The sequence below is a fragment of the Python bivittatus genome, unplaced genomic scaffold, assembly GCF_059951505.1.
Source record: "Python bivittatus isolate LINGU-HERP-01145 unplaced genomic scaffold, Pbiv_v1 ctg000080_np1212, whole genome shotgun sequence".
Taxonomy (NCBI): Eukaryota; Metazoa; Chordata; class Lepidosauria; order Squamata; family Pythonidae; genus Python; species Python bivittatus.
Genome location: NW_028277035.1, coordinates 70,971,526 through 70,993,178, shown reverse-complemented (window position 1 = coordinate 70,993,178; position 21,653 = coordinate 70,971,526). Strand labels below are relative to the sequence as shown.

At 35.8% G+C, this 21,653-nt stretch overlaps 1 protein-coding gene and 1 long non-coding RNA gene across 3 annotated transcripts in view; one reads left to right on the top strand and one right to left on the bottom strand.

The window, feature by feature from the left end:
• The window catches only part of LRRN1 (leucine rich repeat neuronal 1), a 30,087-nt gene extending 11,746 nt beyond the window's left edge, over positions 1 to 18,341 (top strand). For both annotated transcript variants that reach the window (XM_007434786.3, XM_088134329.1), the window contains exon 2: positions 10,616 to 18,341. In XM_007434786.3, the coding sequence (XP_007434848.1) occupies positions 10,841 to 12,991 (2,151 nt within the window). In that variant the 5' untranslated portion in view covers positions 10,616 to 10,840 and the 3' untranslated portion in view covers positions 12,992 to 18,341. The remainder of the gene's footprint in view (positions 1 to 10,615) is intronic.
• A 1,243-nt stretch (positions 18,342 to 19,584) lies between these two features.
• The window catches only part of LOC148216739 (uncharacterized), a 153,136-nt gene continuing 151,067 nt past the window's right edge, over positions 19,585 to 21,653 (bottom strand). The window contains exon 11 of the long non-coding RNA XR_015794931.1: positions 19,585 to 21,418. This is a non-coding gene — a long non-coding RNA (uncharacterized LOC148216739). The remainder of the gene's footprint in view (positions 21,419 to 21,653) is intronic.

Here is a 21,653-nt window from a genome sequence, read left to right as displayed (position 1 = left end):
TAGCAAACTAATGTTCTAGGCAGTTCTAGCAAACTAACTAATATAGCACTCTTTCTTGTGCTATACCCTTTTTTATGTTTACTTTTTCATGTCATGCGATTTTATTATTTTACGGTGAGCCACCTGATTGTTAGGAGGAGGAGGCAGATAAATCACTATATGTATAAATGAATAATAGACAGTCTCTTCATCTCTACTAAGAGTCACATTTTGTTACCCTGTTCCTGATGAATAGCAAAGCATCCCAAGATCTGTCAGCCTCTGCTCTAAGCAAAAGGTTGTTCTGCTCTTGTTTTAATCTGTGATGTGAGACTGAAATTTGGATACTTTCATACCACTCAAGTTATCACTTGAATTTGACTTCTTTGTTTTCTAATATGCTTAACCCTGAGACTATAATACAGCACTCAGTGTGTAACACATAAATTAGAGCTCTGTTAACCTTTGTAGAGGAACTTTGTCAATCATGTCCTTCTGAACCCCTTGCTTGAAGGCCTGGACACTTTGAAGGCCTCACCGCATCATCTGAGCATGTATGTTCATGCACAAGGAACACTTGGTAGCAGTACTGACAGTAGTGCCATCTGTGTGCATGCAAGCCTCAGACAATGCCAGGGCTGCTTAAAGTGGTTGCATTAACCCTTTGACAGAATGGAAAGCCTTGATAGTCTGAGCACTGATTTTGATCACTTGCCATCTTGAAAGGTTGATACAGTCTTAAGATGTAAATTATTGATAATTTATCAATATATCAAGAGCTTTGGATTTACCAAGCATTGGCTATGGCAAAGATTATTTTGCTACAATAGTAGGATAGGATCAACCCAGACTTACAGTCCTGGACTCAAGACATATGTGCTCTCTTTGCTTATAAGATATAATCAGAAAACTGACCAATATTATTCTGTATAGGTAAGGTTTAAAACTGAGCTGTTTTTTATATCCATGAGATCATCTCCTGCCTGCCTGCCTGCCTTCCCAAATTAAGGCATCACCAATAAATTTCTATTCAGCCTTTGCTTAATAGGAAGCCCATTATTTTTCCAGTTGGTTAGTTTGTCTAGAACTTTACAAGGCAGCCCAACTCTGGGCAGTGTACAGTAAAATCAATCATACAATTAAAGCCCAAATGCTGGAAGAAAAACAACCATTAAATGACATTCAAACGTTCAGGACCTGCCACCCATTGTAAGCCAAGGCCTAGGGAAAGAATCAGGTTTTCAGAGCTCCTTCGAACATGGCCAGAGTGGGGTCTATATGGATCTTGGAGGAGGGGATGGTGTTCCAGAGGGCAGGAACACCAGTTTTCATTCCATTGTTGAACTATTCTTATTGTTAGGAAGGTTTTTTTATAACATTAAACTGGAATCAGCCTTCCTGTAACTTAAGTCTATTATTCTGTGTTCTGCTGTCTAGCATCTTGGCCTTCTTGTGTGTAACATCTGCACAGGTATATCTGAATAAGGCTCTCATATCCTGCTTTTTTTGCCTCTCAGGGTTAAACATACCCAACTTCCTTTAGCAGGACTTAGTTGTTGCTCTTCTCTGAACTTTTCTACTTTATTTAACAGTGTGGTAACCTGTGTGAACATATCACAAGTAAAGCTTTTGTAGATATTAAAACATTTGGGGGATAAAAGAGCCCTGAGGAATCTCATAACAACTTACTTTGGAACTAAACAATAATCTCCCTGCTGGAAATGGTTATATAAAAAATAAATAAATATAAGGAAAAGGGGAATTACCATAATTTGTGCTCCCAAGGATACCAGGGCTAATGATATGAAAGACTGCTAACAATGTATGATTTCAAAAAAGAGCTACAGTGCACATAATATTGCATGCTAGTGCATGTGAATAAATGGTTTGAAATACTGTCTCAAGCTTCTTAGGCAAATCTCTGCTTTTCAGCCAAGCTAAATTGACAGAGCTGCCAAAACTCCCCCATTTTCTGCGTTCTTTGAGCTGCATGGTAGAAGTAAAAAAATGTTTCTCAAAACCAGTGATGTTGTTTCTTTGATTTACGGACACACTCTAACCAAACAGTACTCTCTTCTTCCTGTTTGAGGAGGGGGGAAATGCAGTTAAATAGATCAGACTCAAAACAACAAAAAAGTAGTTCTTGAAATGCTATAAAATAGCCCAGAGCTTCTTATAAAAACTAGCAATCCTATATTGAGAATTATTACTTTACTCTATCCAGCATATTTTTTTTAATTGTTGCCCAAGTATAGCACTGAAACACAATATTTTTATTTGCAGAAATCCTTAGAACAATTTCTACAAAATTAAATTTAGAGGAGAGTTGTGGGGACAGAATAGACAATGAAAGTAATGGTATTTTACTATAGCCTGCTTTTCATTTGGGAGTTCATGGAAGCATATATAATACCCCCTCTATTATTCACACAACAACCCTGTAAGATGGGGGGCAGGCATTGATCTAGAGTAACTTGACTCCTAGTTACCCAGTGAGCTTCCATAGTGGAAGGGCAACTAGAACCGTGTCTCCCCAGTCCTAGTCCAACATCTTAACACATATCCTAGGCAAATTTCTTCATAACTGCTAACCTTTTATTATCAGGCATAATCACAGAAAGCTTATGATCCTGTTCAGTTGCTAGCACCTAAGATCTGCATGCATAAAGTGCAGATACTTAAGAGTACAGGAATGTACACTTACTCATATGTAAGCGATACCTACATATGTCTCCCCACCATAACAATATGTGATGGCTAAGCACATGTTTAGGAGGCTGGTAACACTTCCTATGGACTTTGAAGAAGCAGGATAGGAGGAGTATTGATACTTCTGAACTTTGGTGTTGGAGAAGACTCCTGAGCATAGGCACAGTTGTTGCTGTGTAGCTTAATAAAAGCTAACTTTGTGTGGTGTATGAGGAATAGATGTCACATTTTAAGATGTTTCTAAACTGGTTTTCTAAAGTAACTGAGTTTGTATAACTTTAGAAATAAGCATATATTGCTTCTAAGAAATGTTAATTAGCCAGGGGTTATTGGTGAAACATGCATGTGTTCACATTAGTCTGTGAAAAAGAAGGGAAAGATGGAAAGATGGAAGTGAATTGGCATATGTGTGTATATATAATTACACACACATAAACACATACACACACATTTTTTTCCAAGCTGAGAGGACAGAAAAGACCACATCAAGGCTGAAGGAGATGTTTCCCCAAACATAAATGAAAGACAATGATAAACCTTCATAAGCAAATGCAGAAGTATGTCCTGTTGTGTGACAAGCTTGTGGAATGAAATACAAAGTACACCCATGCTTTGTTATTTTTTGTAATACCCATTATGAAAAGAGCTTATGCTGATATGGTTTCTGAATATCTGATTTTAATGGTACCTTAATTCCAAAACAGCAATATTTTGGGGCCTAATTAGTATAAGGGTACAAATTACACCAAATTAAGAGGTAGTAATAGCCACAATAGTCACTACATTGGTAATTATTTTGTAGGTAGAATGAATGGAACAGATGTTACAAAGATACATTTCTCAGCAGTATTTTGTACAATGACAAATATTCTTAATTCCTTCCAGAAGGAAAACCATCTTGATGTTTTTCTATATGTTCTGCTGTAAGCTGCAGTTCTATATGCCGTGAATATGTACTGTTCCAAATGGGAGTCCAAACGCTAAAATAAATCTTTTTACAGAGATAAAGTAATATATCTTTTTGAGCTGTATGCTGAAAAAAATAATTATTGTAGAACAGCTGTATATAAAGAAGTACAAATTAATTATATTTTCTCAAATAAAATCTTTGTTCCTATATTTTGGCTACCTTATTCTTGAAGAGACAAAGCTATTTAAAAAAAAAAAACAAATTAACTTTGTATATGTGTATTATAGCACAAGATTTATGTTCTTTTAATAGCCTTGATCATTAATCTAGTAATTTAATAAATGCACATTTAAGAACTGTATCATTAATTTTGATTTTATGGTCTTAAATCCAGCAGTGATTTTTTTTGGCAGTGAGAATCCCCCAGAAGATGCACTGCATTCAGTTAAGAATACATACACTGCAGAAAGAATAATTCCAGGTAAAAAATATTAGACATCCTATGCCTGGAACACATTGGTTAATAAGGTGGTAGTATTCTTGCGATATTTTTCCCTAGTTCTGCTTTTTAAAAAAAAAAAAAAAGAGCCATCCTTGTTTCTTAAGAATTAAAAATGGTGAATGAAATCCAAAGTTTTTCTGCAGTAAACGTAAAAAAGTTGCTCTCAAGTAATGAATGCTTCATCATGCTGGTTTAGCTCCTAGCTTTTCTGTCATAAATGACACTATATAATTGCACTGCTCAATCAGTCTAAAGGTTTATATACTGTAGTTAAGTATCGTAATTACAACCATGGCCATCCTGATCTACTTGATGAACACACATCGAAGATATAAGACAGCAGTTGGAGCCCAGTAATTATCTTCCAGAGGAGTAGCAGTGCTGGTTCCGAGTATGGCATATAGCCAACCATTAGTGGTAACCAGTTTTTGTTTCTATGACTTTATCTAATTAATTCCTAAAACCATCTGAATTGTTGGCCATCATCCAATCCTAACTAATAGTGAATTGACAACAGAATATGATCTGTGTGAAGAGGTTTTTGTGTTGTTTGTTTGTATCTGTCAGCTTCTATTGTTGGTTTTCAACTTTCTCTTCAAGGTATACTTCCATGCATTTCTGTAACTAAATTAAACATCCTCAGCTCTTTATAGGACAACTGCTGCAGTGGCCTGCTGATAATTTTCATGCCTTTGTCAGCACCTATGTCCAATTTTGCAATGTTCTTTTTGTAAACTCTGACAGAGCACTGATTCATATGATGATACTGACTGTTTGTTTGTTTGTTCATTTTCCTAATGATCTTAAACACAGAATTCATGGTTCTTCATAGCAACTGTGGACTAGACTGCTTTGTTCATCTACCATAAATCTGCGAGTCCTTCCCTGTTCAGTTACCTCCAATAACGTGAATGCAAAGTTGTCCAGTTCCCAGAGCATCAGTTTGTGCTTACACCAACTGGTGTTTATTATTTTAAATAATAATTACCCACTTACCCTGCAAAGACCTTTTTTAAGCACATCACAGGCCCTTTAATCTTTCATACCTTCTCTATTGTGGGACCTTAGGAAATGATATAGGATATGATTTGGGGATGGATTTTGTAGGAAGCATTGGTAGAATCACCCTGTCCTTTAAATTAATAGAACAGTTGGACCTATGCCAATGCCTTTTTACATTTTTTGACAATCATTTGCATAACAGGGCATGAAGTTGCTATATCACGTAAGGTTTCAAATTCAACCAAAGAGAAAAAAAAAATGCAGCTGCAATTCCTTCTCTCCTCCCTTGGAGTGAAAATTGGAGTGAAAGTGTCCTTATAAAGTAATGTGTAACAGTAAAGTTTTAGTGCAATGTAATCATTTACAGTATCTATCTCATACAATCCCACCTTCCTAAGGCAAAGTAGACATAGGAAAAGAACAGTTTTTTTTCCTGACATCCTTCATAGTAATTTGATCTATTTTATGCATAATTATATTTACCTTTCAGGTAATTGACCATAGGCCAGTTATTTACTCAATTAACCATTGTAACTATAGAACCCCAGCTTCCCATTGTTTGTGATGAGGCAAAAGTCCCTCAGCATCCTGTGATGCACACTGAATTACGTTCAAGTGAGAAAGGCAATAGCATTAAATATTCCTTCAAGAAAGATAATAGCAGTTGGTATCTAGAACTATGAACTGGGTTCTTCTTTGATCAAGTTACCAGGGGCGGGGGGACACCTTAATATTGCTCAGCTTTTCTTGCATATAGGAGGAAGTGATTATGTATTTTATATGAAACTGTATTTTATAAACATCCTTTGAAAGAATTGTTAATAAGTTCTCAATTGTGTTGTATTCAGTATGGAACACTGCAATTCTTAAAAAGGTGTTACTTCCCTTTCAAAGTATCTCCTATCAGTAAGTTCCTATGCCCATAGGTGTTTAGAATAACTGATGAAATTCTTGGCTCACTGACATGAGGCTTTGGAAGGCTGTAATGTGCTGGGGGGAAATGAAATTGTTGGCCATAGTTTCCTACTGCAAAATCAACTAATACACAGCTTTATTTGCCATACAGGGTTACTTTTCCCATGATCCTTGAGTGCTTATACGGATATTCTTATTCCCACTGAGAGCAGAACGAAAAGCAGTCTGGTTATGTAGAAAATCTTGGCAAGCACTTACTATTTTTGATCGTTCTAATATGACTTGATAAAGCTTATTTTGCTAAAGCCATTTAGCTAAGGATTGTTGGAAAAAGCAATGTTGCAGTTTCCTGGTTGCCTTCTGTATGCACCATAACTGTTATAGTTAAAAATACAGAAGTTATTAATTGAGCCACAAGCCCAGCAAAAAACCTCCAAAGAGACCTGACATGTCTATTGTCGAAAACCCAACACCCCCCTCCCAAATAGCAACAAAGTTGGCATGGTAACAATACAACAAAATTATCCAGCAAAAGTAATAGCATGGAAGCAGATTATATCATGGAGAAATTAATGCAAGAGCTTTTTGGAATCAAGCCAGATCTAGCTTATCTATAATACTGCCCCTTATAATGGCCAGTTAGATTCCCTCTCCTGCTATTGTTCCTAGCAATTGGTATTCAAAGATATAGGCAAGCTACCTTTGAAATTGGAAATTACATATATCCATCATGACTAACTGCCGTTAATGGACTAATCTTTGAAACTCAAATCCCCTTTAAAATCCATATAAACAAGGGACAATCACCTCATCTTGTGTTATCTTTCATAATTGATACAGTTTCTAAAATACTCTCATTTGTCCTCGATCATCTGCCAGTCAGTTTCATTAAATCACCAGCTTTAATGGAGAGGAGGGTCTTAATCATGTGCCTTTCCACTCACACATACAGTTGGAAATGCCTAACTAGCTGTGGCATTGCTCTATAATAAATGTTCTGGTCTCAAAATGATTTTCTGTGGGCACGCATTTCTGCATTCCATTTTACCAGAAATTATTGTTAAAATTCTGAATTGCATGCTATTTTCCAACTTTCCTGGGATACTGCTTTTCTGGAGTTCTTGAAAAGAAAGGAGTTTCAGTTCAACAGAGTATTTACTTTACAAATAACTGGCTGTCTTGGGATACATATAGCTTCAGATATGAATGGGCAACATTGCACCCTTCTTTGAATTCTCTGGTTTGACTCCTTCTAGCAGATGAGAAGGATTAACAAATGAGATTCCATGGCTTGTTTCTTCCATAATAAGCCAGAACTGGAAACAATGTGTTAAGGCTTTCAAAGGTCTTTCTGCTTATTTCCTAAAATTTCCTGAGCCCTTCCAGGCAGTGACTTATGGTTAATCCTTTGTAGACCCCAATCTAAGCAATCTAGTAACTAATTTCCCAGCAGCCATTAATGTTTAATACAGACATGTGCATACATGTTGCTTAATAACCAGGTGGCGCCAAGGAAGTTTGCTTTTTAACCAAGGTTGGTGGCCTTCTGAAAGCATATATTTCTGTATGCCAGGATAATTTGATGGCGTGGTGCTTTTTCTGCTCTGCTGGGCAGACTTCATTTGAAGATGACAAACCTCTTTCTGAATCAAAGAGAAGTTGCTAATTTCCTAATTCACTGGATGTAGTCTATTTTTCAGGCAAAGTAGTGATAGTAAACATTGCAATAATAATGAGTCTTATATAGTACTACTTGCTAGACTAGTGTTTCTCAACTTGGATGCTTTAAGCCAGCTAGGAAATTCTGGGAGTTGAAGTCCATACACCTTAAAGCAGCCAAGGTTGAGAAACACCGTGCTAGACAATTGGGAAACACCTCTTTTGTATAGAGCTTGTATGCATGTTCTGTTGTTGACATGTAGCTCCTTTTCTCAAGCATTTTAATAACAATAATCCAGCAGCTTAAAAAACCAAATACTTTCACAACATATTTGGTATAAGCAACTGCATAGGAAATTAATTGCTTTATTTACAGACCATTGCTGTAGCATCATCAGCAAAATAAGAAGAGACAGCTTAATAATGACATTAACCATCAGACAGGCCAGAATAGTCATAGAACTCTTGCTTTTAAATGTAATACACCATTTTTCAAATAAGTTATTTAAGAATTTCACAAATGGTTCCTCCTAAAAACAATTTTAATATTTGCAAACTAAGACCTCTTTTCAAATATTATCAGGGCAAAGAATGTCCTTTATCTTTTCTCTTAAGAGTGCCATTTAAGGTCCTAACCAGACTTTTCAAGTCCATTCCCAGCTCACCATTAATACAGTATCAAAGTAAAGCAGAGACAACTATGTAACAGCTGTACATGCTTTTTAAAAAAACAAACAACTTTGCCTGGATTCATTAAGGCACTTTCCAAAATTCTGAATAGTAGAGAAGTCTTCAGTTTTCTAATTCAATCTGATTTTCATCAGCTGCTTGTCACTAAAGGATTTAATCCATTTTCCATTGTTGTCTGGAATTTCTATTGATTGTGTGATTATATTCATTCATAAACATGCATTTCTATTTGTGCAGAATGTTTGTCTGCTGAAAATTGCAGATCTACTTTGTTCAGATAAGTTTTCATTGGATGTCATTTTACTTCTAAGATATATTTCTAAAATCTGGTCTTTTTCCAGGAGAGCCATTGCTAAATTAAAACTGGCTATGTAAACTGACATCTTCATTTTAATTAGAAAATCCAGGAAAAGTAGAGATTTATTATGAAAAGCCAAAACTTATTACTTATAGAAATAATCAGTCTCCCCTATTTATTTATAAGAATTTTAAATATTTCTGCTCTTCACAATTTAAACGGTTCTTTGCAATTATATCCAACAAACAAGAAATGTGAAATTAATATATGTTGTCTATTACCATGCAATAGATTTTATTATTTGTACAATTAATGCCTAGCCATAGGGCATATGGGAATACTGCATAACATATTGCTGAAGAACATTTTCCCTAACTAGGAATTAAATTTTCCTAGTTTAAGTTATATTTTTAAATTTTAACTCATTTTTAACTTGTAAAGGATGAGGTGAAGATTGTTCAGTACATGGACACAAATATACAGTTTTCTTACAATATGATGGAATTGGTTTGATTTCCCAGTCTAGTCTGTTGCCCTGGGATTTCCTGATAGAATATCTGCCTAATATATGATAATATATTGATTCATATATCAATATTTTATCATATATTAGGCAGATATTCCTGCTTACCTTGTTCAGTATCAACCAAGGTCAGCTAAGTGCTGCTTGCCTAAAACAATGATTATTGATTTGGGGAAAAAAACCCAAAATATAATAGCACAATATATGATATACAATTAATGGGATGTAAATATTAACAGGATTAACATTTATCCTAAATCTTGCTGTGTATATGTTTTACTGTATAACTGATACAGTATAACTAATACTTATATAGCATGAATCATTTTAAGTCTATAAATATATAACTGAAAATTAACCATCTCCTTAATAAAATTGTGCTTGGAGATTTTCATAAGGAGAGTGTTAATTCATGGAATCAGTTGCAATAAAGAAATGACATCTGAGAGAGGAAAAAATACTTTTTGGTTTAGCAGTGTTACTGGGGTGATCTAAAGCCCAACTTATTCATCTCTATCCATCCCACTGATAATTCTGAAGAACAATGCATGTACAGAGGAAAATTATTTAATCAATTTATACGGCCACATCAAGTGACTCTGGGCAACAAAAAGAATTAAATAAAATAAAAACAATGTCAAGCATTACAAAAATTAAAATACAAGGCAGCCGTAAACCCAAATCGCTAGTACAACCAAGAAGTGGGTCCCTGCACACACTCGGGGTCCCAGGCCCAGGCATACAACCAGGTTTTTAGGTTCTTACGAAAGGTCAACAGGGTTTGGACCATCCTAGTTGTTTATGGAAGCCTCAGAATCTATTTGGGTTATACTTGTAATGAGCATAACGTACTGGTGAACACAAAATGATGCTGTTCTATGTTTTGGGTAAGGAACTAAACAGCCTGTTATACTTTTTTACAAAGATTTTTTCAGTAAAATGTGCTAACTGCATCTCTTTATGCTTTCAAAATGGATAACTATTGACTAGCTTGTACTAACCTAGAACTTTCAACTGGTGACTCCAACCATGTGGATATGCTCCAGATATTGCATCTGGCCACATAATAAAAATATAGTTATGATATAATTTGAGATTGCTCTAACTATCAGTGAAGTGGTGCAAAAAACAGAAAACTTGGTTAAGTATGTTGTCAGAGGGTTGTTTTTTTTAAATAACTACTTTGGATTCTGATTTAAACTCTGCATTTTTAAAAATTCTATTTGAAAAAGGCAACCATTTAATAGTGAATTCTGTACATTTATAATGGTGAGACATTAAGGAGTTTTTTATCATTTTGTATTAATATTGTCCACATGCAGAAAGATACTAGCATTTAAACTAAATAAACTGTATAGAATAAAGAAAGATTTTAATGTTGAAATGTACAATTCAATAAATTGAAATTTATTTTTCTTTTCTTTTCAGACATACTGCTTTATAGTGGCAGAAGTAACTTAAAGAGAGTAGAAGAAGTAAGATTGGTGAAAAATAATTGGAATATTTACTATTCATAAAATCATAAGAGAATCTTCCATGTTTGGATGCCCAAACATTTAAAACAAAAACTTTTGATTTCCTACGCTTTCATCCTGTATTTGATCTGCTCTTTATATACGAGTGATTAATAAGGAGAATCTAGAACAAAAAAATATGGCTCATATTAGTTTTGCTTTAAAGATTTGCCAGCTGGCACTGGGATTGCTCATAAATCCATTTCAAGCAGCTTCCATACAAAATAATGAATGCCCACAATTGTGTGTCTGTGAAATAAGACCCTGGTTTACTCCTCAGTCAACCTATAGAGAAGCTCCAACAGTTGACTGCAACGATCTTCGTTTAACAAAAATCCCCAGTAACCTTTTCAGTGATACTCAAGTTCTTCTCTTACAAAGCAACAACATTGCCAAGACCACAGATGAACTCCAGCAACTTTTCAATTTAACAGAGTTGGATTTTTCACAAAATAATTTCACTAGTATAAAAGATGTGGGATTATCAAATCTTTCTCAGTTAACTACTTTACACTTGGAGGAAAATCAGATTACAGAGATGACAGATTATTGCTTACAAGACCTGTGCAATCTTCAGGAACTTTATATAAACCATAATCAAATCAGTACAATTTCTGCAAATGCATTCTCAGGCTTGAAGAATCTTCTAAGACTTCATCTTAATTCCAACAAATTAAAAGTTATTGACAGTCGTTGGTTTGATTCTACACCTAACTTGGAAATTTTGATGATTGGAGAAAATCCTGTGATTGGAATACTGGATATGAACTTCAAACCACTGTCAAATTTAAGAAGTCTAGTCTTGGCTGGGATGTACCTGACTGACATTCCTGGAAATGCTCTAGTAGGTTTGGATAGTCTTGAAAGTCTCTCATTTTATGACAACAGATTGGCTAAAGTTCCTCAGCTTGCACTTGAGAAAGTCCCAAATTTAAAATTTTTAGATCTTAACAAAAACCCAATTCATAAAATCCAAGAAGGAGATTTCAGAAACATGCTTCGGTTAAAAGAACTTGGGATCAACAATATGGGAGAGCTGGTGTCTGTTGATAGATATGCACTAGACAATCTTCCTGAACTTACAAAGCTTGAAGCAACCAACAACCCAAAGTTATCTTACATACATCGTTTAGCATTTCGGAATGTTCCTGCTCTGGAAAGCTTGATGCTTAACAATAATGCCTTGAATGCAGTCTACCAAAAAACAGTAGAATCCCTTCCAAATTTGCGAGAGATTAGTATTCACAGTAATCCACTCAGGTGTGATTGTGTCATTCACTGGATCAACTCAAACAAGACCAATATTCGTTTCATGGAACCCCTATCCATGTTTTGTGCTATGCCACCAGAATATAGAGGGCAACAAGTAAAGGAGGTATTAATACAGGATTCCAGTGAACAGTGTCTTCCAATGATTTCACATGATACTTTTCCAAACCACTTGAATCTGGACATAGGCATGACTGTCTTCTTGGATTGTCGGGCTATGGCAGAACCTGAACCTGAGATTTACTGGGTTACTCCACTTGGGAATAAAATAACTGTGGAAACTCTTTCAGACAAATACAAGATTAGTAGTGAAGGCACACTGGAAATATCAAATATTCAGACTGAGGATTCAGGAAGATACACATGTGTAGCTCAAAACATAGAAGGTGCAGATACAAGAGTAGCTACTATAAGAGTGAATGGAACACTTCTTGATGGTACTCAGGTGCTGAAAATATATGTCAAGCAAGCAGAGTCTCATTCTATCCTAGTTTCTTGGAAAGCTAACTCTAATGTTATGACTTCTAACTTAAAATGGTCATCTGCAACTATGAAGATTGATAACCCACACATTACATACACTGCAAGGGTCCCAGTTGATGTGCATGAATACAATCTCACCCATTTGCAACCCTCCACAGATTATGAAGTCTGCCTCACGGTATCTAATATCCATCAGCAAACTCAGAAGTCTTGTGTAAACGTTACTACAAAAAATGCAGCATTTGCCCTTGATATTACTGACCAAGAAACAAGTACAGCTCTAGCTGCAGTCATGGGATCAATGTTTGCTGTTATTAGTCTTGCCTCTGTTTCTGTCTATGTTGCAAAAAGGTTTAAAAGGAAAAACTACCATCATTCATTGAAAAAATATATGCAAAAGACCTCTTCTATTCCCCTGAACGAACTCTATCCTCCACTTATTAATCTCTGGGAAGGTGACAGTGAAAAAGAAAAGGAAGGGTCTGCAGAAACCAAGCCAACTCAAGTGGACACCTCCAGAAGCTATTATATGTGGTAACTCAGATAATATTTTGCTTCTGGTAGTAAGGAGCACAAAGACTTTTTTGCTTTATTCTGCAAAAGTGACAAGTTTGAAGACTTTTGTATTTTCTGACTTTGCTAGTTTTGTGGCAGAGTGGTGAGGACAGGTGGATATTTCAATTTTTTTTAGTATAGCGTATCGCAATTGTTTTCACACAAAAAAGGCAGCTTCACCTAGCTTCCAATTTTTTAGTTGTGTTTAATTTAACAAAGTTGATCTAACTATTAAAAAAAATGAAAGGCTGGGATTGCCCTTTGATTTTCAAGTTGCATGATCCCCTTTCTTCTGAAGCCATCAACGAAAAGTACAGTGTTCTGCAAAATCTAACTATTCCAACTTGAAAATACATTAAACCAGCTTTGTCATTATCTGGTCTAAGAACTCTTTTTAACTTGAGATAAGATGACAAGATTTTGAACAATGTTAGTTGGCTGTACTGTAATGTTGTATCAACTGATTTGAATGTTTTTGACTATGAACAATTGATTTTTCTTTTTTAATAGTTGAACAAACTTAGGTAAAACTTGTTAGGTAAAGCTAACAAAACAGTTAAAATATGTACACTTTTTTCAATGTAACAAACTAAATGTTAATTATCTTTTATTATATTTAGTAGAAACTTTAAACAATGTAGATTTTTTTCTGTGTAATCCACCAACACCTGGCATAGAATGAAGATGAGAGTACAATAAATTATAGTTTTGTTGTTTGTTTTTTAGAAGAGTTGCAATAATGTATCTTTAAGTTGCATCACCAGCTTTATTGGGTGATTTATGTTTTGACATAAAATATATTCAATCTTATATAAAATGGTACCTCTCTAAGGTCAAATTAGATTCAATTTTTTTTTCTAAAAAGCCTCTATTTTATCAAATACGAATTTATTCACATGGTTTATATATTAAAGCTAGAAATATTGATGAACGTGTCATCAGAAATATGTCTGTTGGAGAAAAAGTTTAGCTCTTATGTCAGCTGCACAATAGTTATGCTTACAGAAATACTTTTTTTTTTTTTTTGCTTTCTAAAACTTATGACCCATGCAATACACAGAAGAAGTTGCCGTTGCCGTTAAGGTAAGTTAAAAAGAGAGTCAGATCCAGCCATATTCTTTAGCACTGCAGTCTTAAGTACATTTGTTAAGCAACATACCCTATTAATATCCACATCAAATGTGGCCAACTCATTGTTCTTCCTTAGGTCAGGTTGCTTATGAATTAATTTTAAGACATTGCTCCCAATAAGGATCTTAAAGAACTTACACATTTTTTATTCCTACTTTTTGAGAACTGGCTATTTTACTTCTGCTTTGTGTTCTTTAGCCAGTTACTTATAAGCGGATCTGTCTTCTTAACTCTAGAACTGCGACATTTGCGCAACAGAGTCTTTTGAAAGCTGAGCTTTTTGAAAGTCCAGCTAAAGAGCATCCAGTTTAACATGACTTTAACAACTATCTATATTGTTGGTAAAGTCCAATGAAATGACAGGAAGGAGGGTCTAAGTCATGTTCAATCCAGTTCTTCAGTCCATAGTCCAAAATTTCTATATTTTTTTAGCAGCTGCCCTTTTCAGTGTTTAGTGGATTATATCATATATATACATACACACACACACACATACACATGCATACACACACACACACACACACACACCATATAAATCATGGGCTTCTGATTTATTGTTGAGCCCCACAATCAAAGTTGCATTAGCTAACTTAGATGTTGAAAGTCTGTATCAATCCAGCTCTTGCTTAATTATAACTCCTAATATTTTTTTTACAAAGCTACAATGGCTGGAGCTTCTGGAAGATGTAGTTCAGTGGCATCTAGAGTAGTGGTATGCATGAAACAGAATTTGTGTTGTTTCAAACCTGGAACAATCATGTTCTTGAAGATCTGCTAAATCATTTTAGATCAGCTGCAGCACAGATGAAACAAAATCCAGAACACTTTGGTTGCTCCAGATTTTCCATGAAACAAAATTGGGAGGGATTCTGTAATAATTTGATGGGGCAAGTAGGACATGATTGGTGTCCTTTGCCCTTCTTCCCCTCAGCGGTTCCCAGTGTGTGAAAAGTGTTTGCTTTCTCATGGTGTGCTGCACTCATTCATGTCAACTGGTCCCTATCTTCCTAGGTTTAGATTTATACATGGAAAAAAAAGATGGACTTGTGGAACTGTGACAGGGAGTAAATGGAATAGATGTCTACATGTTCTTTTATGGAACCAATGAATAATGACCCTGTCATTAGGAAAGAAAAAGCATCTGGGTTCTTAGAACAAAGTCCTATGGGAGACAGAAAATTATTATTTTGTGATTTGCTGATTCAGCAGGAATATTTCCTGCAACATGTGGGTAAAAGTTTGAATCGTTTTTGTGGCAGAACCACCCTATGAAAGCTGGTGCAGGATTGTGGCTTTGACTTTGTGGCCAAAAAAAAAAAAGTCAGTGGCAGTAGCACTGGTATTCGCCTTCTGCACTCTGATGTCCATATTTGCATCTTTTGAGAAGATCACCTCCTTCCACTAGATTTTATGCTGTAGCTGAGCAAGTTACTGTAGTTAATGCCTTATGTATGTTTTGTTTCAGAATATTTTCCTTTTCAATCTTTCAGCTTATTTATTTGCAAGTGTTTTCCCTTGGGGACCATGCCCATGGATGATTATGTCAATATGATTCAGATCAAGCACAAGCAGTTCAGCAAGTGGAGTTTGACTTTAACCTTCAGTATAATCCACTTTGCTGCATCTTTTACTTTAAAGGACAGTTACCTCCCACAGTGCCATTCAAATGTATTTTACACAGAGTAACAAGCTAAGCACGGTTAGGCTGAATGTTTTATTTTTTACATTTTTTGTTCTGAATGTTCTGAAGCCAATTAAAAGTCTAATTTTCCCCTTTGTAAAAACAAATGAACTTTGACATGTGAGTGTCAAAAATGGCAGTTGAATGCTGAACAATAAGATAAGGGATGAGTTATGCAGTGTGACTATTGTGTGTTTAATACTGCTTTGAGAAATAATGTAATAAGCTGCATAAAATAAAACATGCAAACATGTTGCCTCAGAAAAATATTCAAATCTATTTCAGGAAATAGCTTTACTAGGCCAACTCAAAGTTACAAATAGTAAGCAAACCTTTAGCTGATTTCTGACCCATCCCAAGCAGTCAGCCAAAGCAACTTTGATTATACTTTCCATCAATGATTGGAGTAAACCATTTTGAGGGGACATCCTTCATGAATTTGGTCTTCGCTGCACACAGCTAAGTGGTATCAAACATTATAGACCATTTTAAGTTACTTCACATTATCCCTGTCACCACAAAGGAGCATGCCTACAGCATTTCAATGTAATCAAGTGATTTCAATCCATATTGTTTGAACCAATTGTTATCTCAGAATATCTGCCAGGCCAAGTATTTTTTTAAAAAACAACAATCCTCTCTAATTTTGTTAACAATTTCTTGCCTAAACATGTGACACTCAAAGTGAAGATAGGTGCAGGTCTCTGCATACACTGCAGACACCTTTAATAATATATTTATTTATAAACTGCCTAATCAAACTGATAGTTTACATATATATTCCATAAAAACAAACATTAAAATTTTCTCCACATAAATCCAAAATTCACCTACCACCAAATGCCCTATGGTAGAGTTCTATCATGACCTGGCTCTGAAACACTGTAAGAGAGGTTCCATCTGAATGTCTGGAAACAAGATGTTCTGTAGGAGACATTGCGTGACAACCAACATGTCATCTGCCCAGTGTCAATTGGGGCTGCACACACTGGATGGGTTGGTTCTACCTAGATACCAAACCCCAAAGGGTTTTACAGAGGGCTGCTTTGAATTGTACTTGGGAAAAAGAGTCAATTAGTGGGAGGCCCTAGAAACCTACACTGAAATAAATCAATACACACCAGTGCCACACCCACACCACCAGTGATATATGACAGTTTTCTTGTCTCTAAATGAGTTGCTGCATTATGTACCAATTGCAGCTTCTGGATAATTTTAAAAGGCAGGCCCATGAGTAGGTGATGAGGGTGTGGGTAACTGTTGTCAGGGCATCATGTTCCAGAAAAGGCTGCAACTGGCACACCAGCTGATGCTGAGCAAAGCCCCCCTAGCCATGCCCTCTACCTGCCTATCTAGCAGTAGCCATGATTCTAGGAGGACTCCAAAGGTACAGATCTGCTCCATCATAGGAAATGACTCTGCAACTGGAGTTACCACTGGAGTGGGCAAAGTACTAAATGGTCTCTGAACAAATAACATCTCTATTTTGCAGGAGTTCAACTTGTTTCTTCCCATTCAGACGTTAACAGCTTCCATCCCTCTGTACATTTGCCTCATCCATGAGCCAAGTTGAACAGCAAAATATGCAAGTGAATTCTGTGCAATCATTTATTTGAAGTGAATATGCACAGATCTCTGTGCTGCATCTTGTAACAATGATGACCATTCCTAACTGTCCAGTCAGCTGTTCCCAGCAGCATCAATTCCATGGGATTTTAATCTGCTTATTAGCCCAGAAATTGATGCTGGCTTGTTTGCTGCTACTCCCATTGACTTCTGCTCCCTGCTGATTTAGTAGTTCTCTGAGCAATTAGGATGGAGGCAAAGCTTTAGGGTGCTGAACTTTGTTCCTCAGGTTCAGCAAACTGTCAGGCAAACATTTGAACAGAGGAATCTATAACAATTTACAGTAGGACAATTTAGTTATCCTCCACATAACATAAGGAAAGTTACAGTAGTAAAGTCTTGGTAAAAGTAGAAAAATCCATGATGTAGTTACAAAAAGGTTGCTCTGGTTCCTGCATGTTTTTCCATTGTTCCCACTGTTGTCTTTTATGCCTTTGATCTATGCTGAGAATAACTCTATTTCTATCCAGATATTTCTCTGCCTCCTTACTATCCTACATAGTATTATACCTTGTGTATTTTATGTGACAGACTAATTTACAGAATTAATCTTGGGTCAACAGGTAGTGAAGTCCTGCCTATGCTACTATCCATTAGGGAAAATTGATTTTGTCACAAATATTGAATGTGTATTTTACAGGACAGGAAACATGGCAAACTATTAGCATCTCTTTTAGCATCTCTTTCCAAGATGATTTTACTGCAAGTGTGGATTAACTTGGGCGATAAAGACTTATCTGAGCACATAATGGTGATCATGTAAATGTTCTCTGAGACTAAATGGACATGTATTTAGACATGATTTTTCCTGTTTTCCCTCTGGCCATTCATGTTTTAGAAGTAAAATATTCCTGCTTCTTATATAGAATACTATGCAATTTCTACATGGATTAGTTAAATAAAAGCACCCTATAAGATGATGATGATATTATTTATTATTACACTTTCAAATTTCTCAAAACAAGAGGCATTTATTCACCAGGAATGGGTTGGAAAGTTTCTGTGGATCATTTCCAATTTAGGTTGCACCAAACATTCCTGTATCCAGATCAAAGCGAACAACCCCTCTTAATTCAGCTAGCAAAAAATATACCTTGATGTTTAGTTATTAAACATCAGCAAAACATCAAAAGGAGTTTTTTTGCCAAAAAGCGGCAAAATGGGACACAAATCTGGCAAAAGCAGGGACAGAGAATTGAACAAGAAGCAAGAAATAAAAGGGTAGAGTAGTTAACCACAGGATTCTATTATCTGACAGAACTTTCCAGAGAGAGTGAAAATAATACTGTAAATTGTTCCAGTTTAACCCTTTTATATACATCATAACAGCAGCAGAATTGAGATGGAAGGTAGGACAACAGGTCATCCCTCCTTCATTCTGCATAAAAAAGGGAACAATTTGGTGGATGGAAATGATGTATCTAATAGGATGGAACCAGAAGGGTGCTCAGAGCAGATAAAATAGTGACACCTTGAATTATGCTACCTCTGTTCAATCATTAATGGTGCTTATAGTGGCCTTGCTTCAACAATGCTGAGGCTTAAAAGTGGAATACTCTGAAATTCATTTTTATCTCTGTCTTCAACAACAGATTGTAATTTTACCTTTCTAAATAACTATTTCTGAAACGCTCCAATGTTTTATCAACTTTATAGTCTGATTTTTAGATCATAACTCACAGCATTATCATCTCCAGTATTTTAGCCTTTCATTTTACACTTCATTCCTGATCTGAAGTTAACTTCGCAGCAGAAAGTTGAATGGATTTTCAGGAGTTTCAGTTCCAATTTGAATTGTCCCTGAGGGAAGCTATAACTTTATTGAAAAACATTTAATTTCCTCCAACAATAGAGGAAAGATAAAACAGAGTTCAGTTAGCACAGTCCTCGGTCATTCTGCATCAAAATGGAAAAATGCAACTCTTATTCACAAGTTCACACACCATAAACTTAAACAGTCAATTTGCTTAGAAAAGGAAAATGATACATAGGATCTGATCTGTATTTATTCTCTCTCTCTCTCACACACACACACACACACACTCACACACAAATACCAGCAGCAGATCTTTTATCCACCAGCACTTCACAGATAATAGAAAAGTAAGATAAGCACTGCACCACAACTATTATTTATTATTTATGGACTTTATATATCGTTACTATATATCGTTACTGACTAAACAATTCCTATTCTGTTTTCATACATAGGGGGAAAATACACAAATTGGTAACAACACAATAGTACAAATCAAAATTTAATGCCAGAGAACAGTAAAATAATTCATTTCAACCAACCCCTAGAGTATGATGGGGACCTGCTGAAAAAGCCAGGGTTTAATGGCCTTTCTAAAACTAGCAGAATACAGGCTGTATGGATCTTGCTGTGCCAGGGGGGTGGGGGTGTGCAGCTGGTGAAAAGACCCTTATCCCAGGCCCCTCCTGATGTCATTCCCTGAGGGAGGGGACCTGGAGGGAGTCTCTTCTCTCTGATTTTTCAGATAGGTGAAGAATTTAGAAGACGTTGATCCTGAAGATACTCAGATCCTGGGCCAATTTGCTGACAGCTTTTCTTTGTATTGTATTCCTGCTCCCTGGAAGATCCTGTTGTATCTTCAGAAGACATCATGTCAATAAGTTGTCTACATCATTTAGCAAACACATCACTTTTCAGGTTTACTTTCAAAATGGATCTCATTAAGAGTTGGCTAATCATTTTCAGCTTTCAAAATATGTGAATACAAAACCTATTTCTGCCATTTCCAAACAAGAGAGACCAGATTGTGCACATGGAAAATCGTACAGTTGAGACATCCATTATGTGGATAAAAGTTCATACTGATGTTCATAAGTATCCATGGTAATTACATATTCTGAGTATGCCAACAAAATATTATGTCGATATTATAGGCACAAATTAAAGAACAAAATTATGGTGTTTACTTCACAAGCTATACTTCAATAAAAGTTATACACATTAATTTTAATTTATTAAAATAAGTCCTTGACTTCTGTCATGCAAATATATTCAAGCACTGTATAGAAATACAACCAATGAGGTAATACTACATTAAAATATAATAGAACAAACATTCAAATAAAAGCAATATAACTAATCAATAGTTGTAAATAAGGGTGTGCATATCTCAGAAATAATTTGGAAGAAGCACTTCAGAAGCAAAGCACTTCTTTGCTATTAATCTGTCTGCTTTAGAGAACCCCCTTATTCAAGTTAATGCCAGTCTTAAACAGAGGCACCTTTTTTTCAAGATGCCCTAAAGTCTGAAAAAAAGTTGGGCTGCGAGTTCCAAATTATTTTTCCAAATCATATTTGAAGAAGCCACAGCTCTCAAGGGTATCTGCAGGGAAATGGTAAAAAGAAGTCAAGATGGTGGCCACACACTTGCAGTTAAAGCCCTGCCCTTTTATTTGCCTCACAGCATCCATTTGTAACTCAGTTAAAGTGGCAATGAGGGCACCATTGGGAGACCTGAAAGAACAGGTTAGGGCAGTGTTCCTCAACCTTGGCAACTTTAAGTTGTGTGGACTTCAACTCCCAGAATGTGTGGACTTCAACTCCCAGAATTCCCTAGCCAGCAAGATTGAGAAATGCTGGGTTAGGAATAGATCATCCTGGAAAAAAAATCTATCTATGTGGTTGCTAGGAGCCAAAAAGGACTTGAAGGCGCATAACCAAACAATCAAACCATGGTTGTGGACACTAGCTTGATTTTTTGACTCCCTCTACAGACACCTGGGGTCTCATTCTAAATTAAAGCAGCAGCACCATCACAAAATTCTAGGAAATATATGGGATTTCAAGAAGCACTAAACTTCAGTTGAGCTGGCACATGTTTTATTTCTGTAGAGCAAGAGAAGGAAAAGATTAAAACCGAGGCATCATGCACGAAGGTCTCCTACTGCATTCTTTAAGCTGCAAACCTACTTTCACAAGATGTCAAGCTGGCATATCTGGAAAATATAAAGAGATATATTAATATTTCAGTGCCTTCAATAGCCTTCCTTATTGTTTTCAAAAGCCAATGTCTGTAAGAAGAAAAATGTCCAGATTCAAGAAAGTAATTAAAGTATCATCCTTAATTTTCTCTTGAAGTCCATAAATAAAAATAAATTCTGGGGATTGTGAGGATTCTGTATTCTTTTGAAACTCTGCCTTGTTTGATAAAAATATGCTGAATGATAGGAA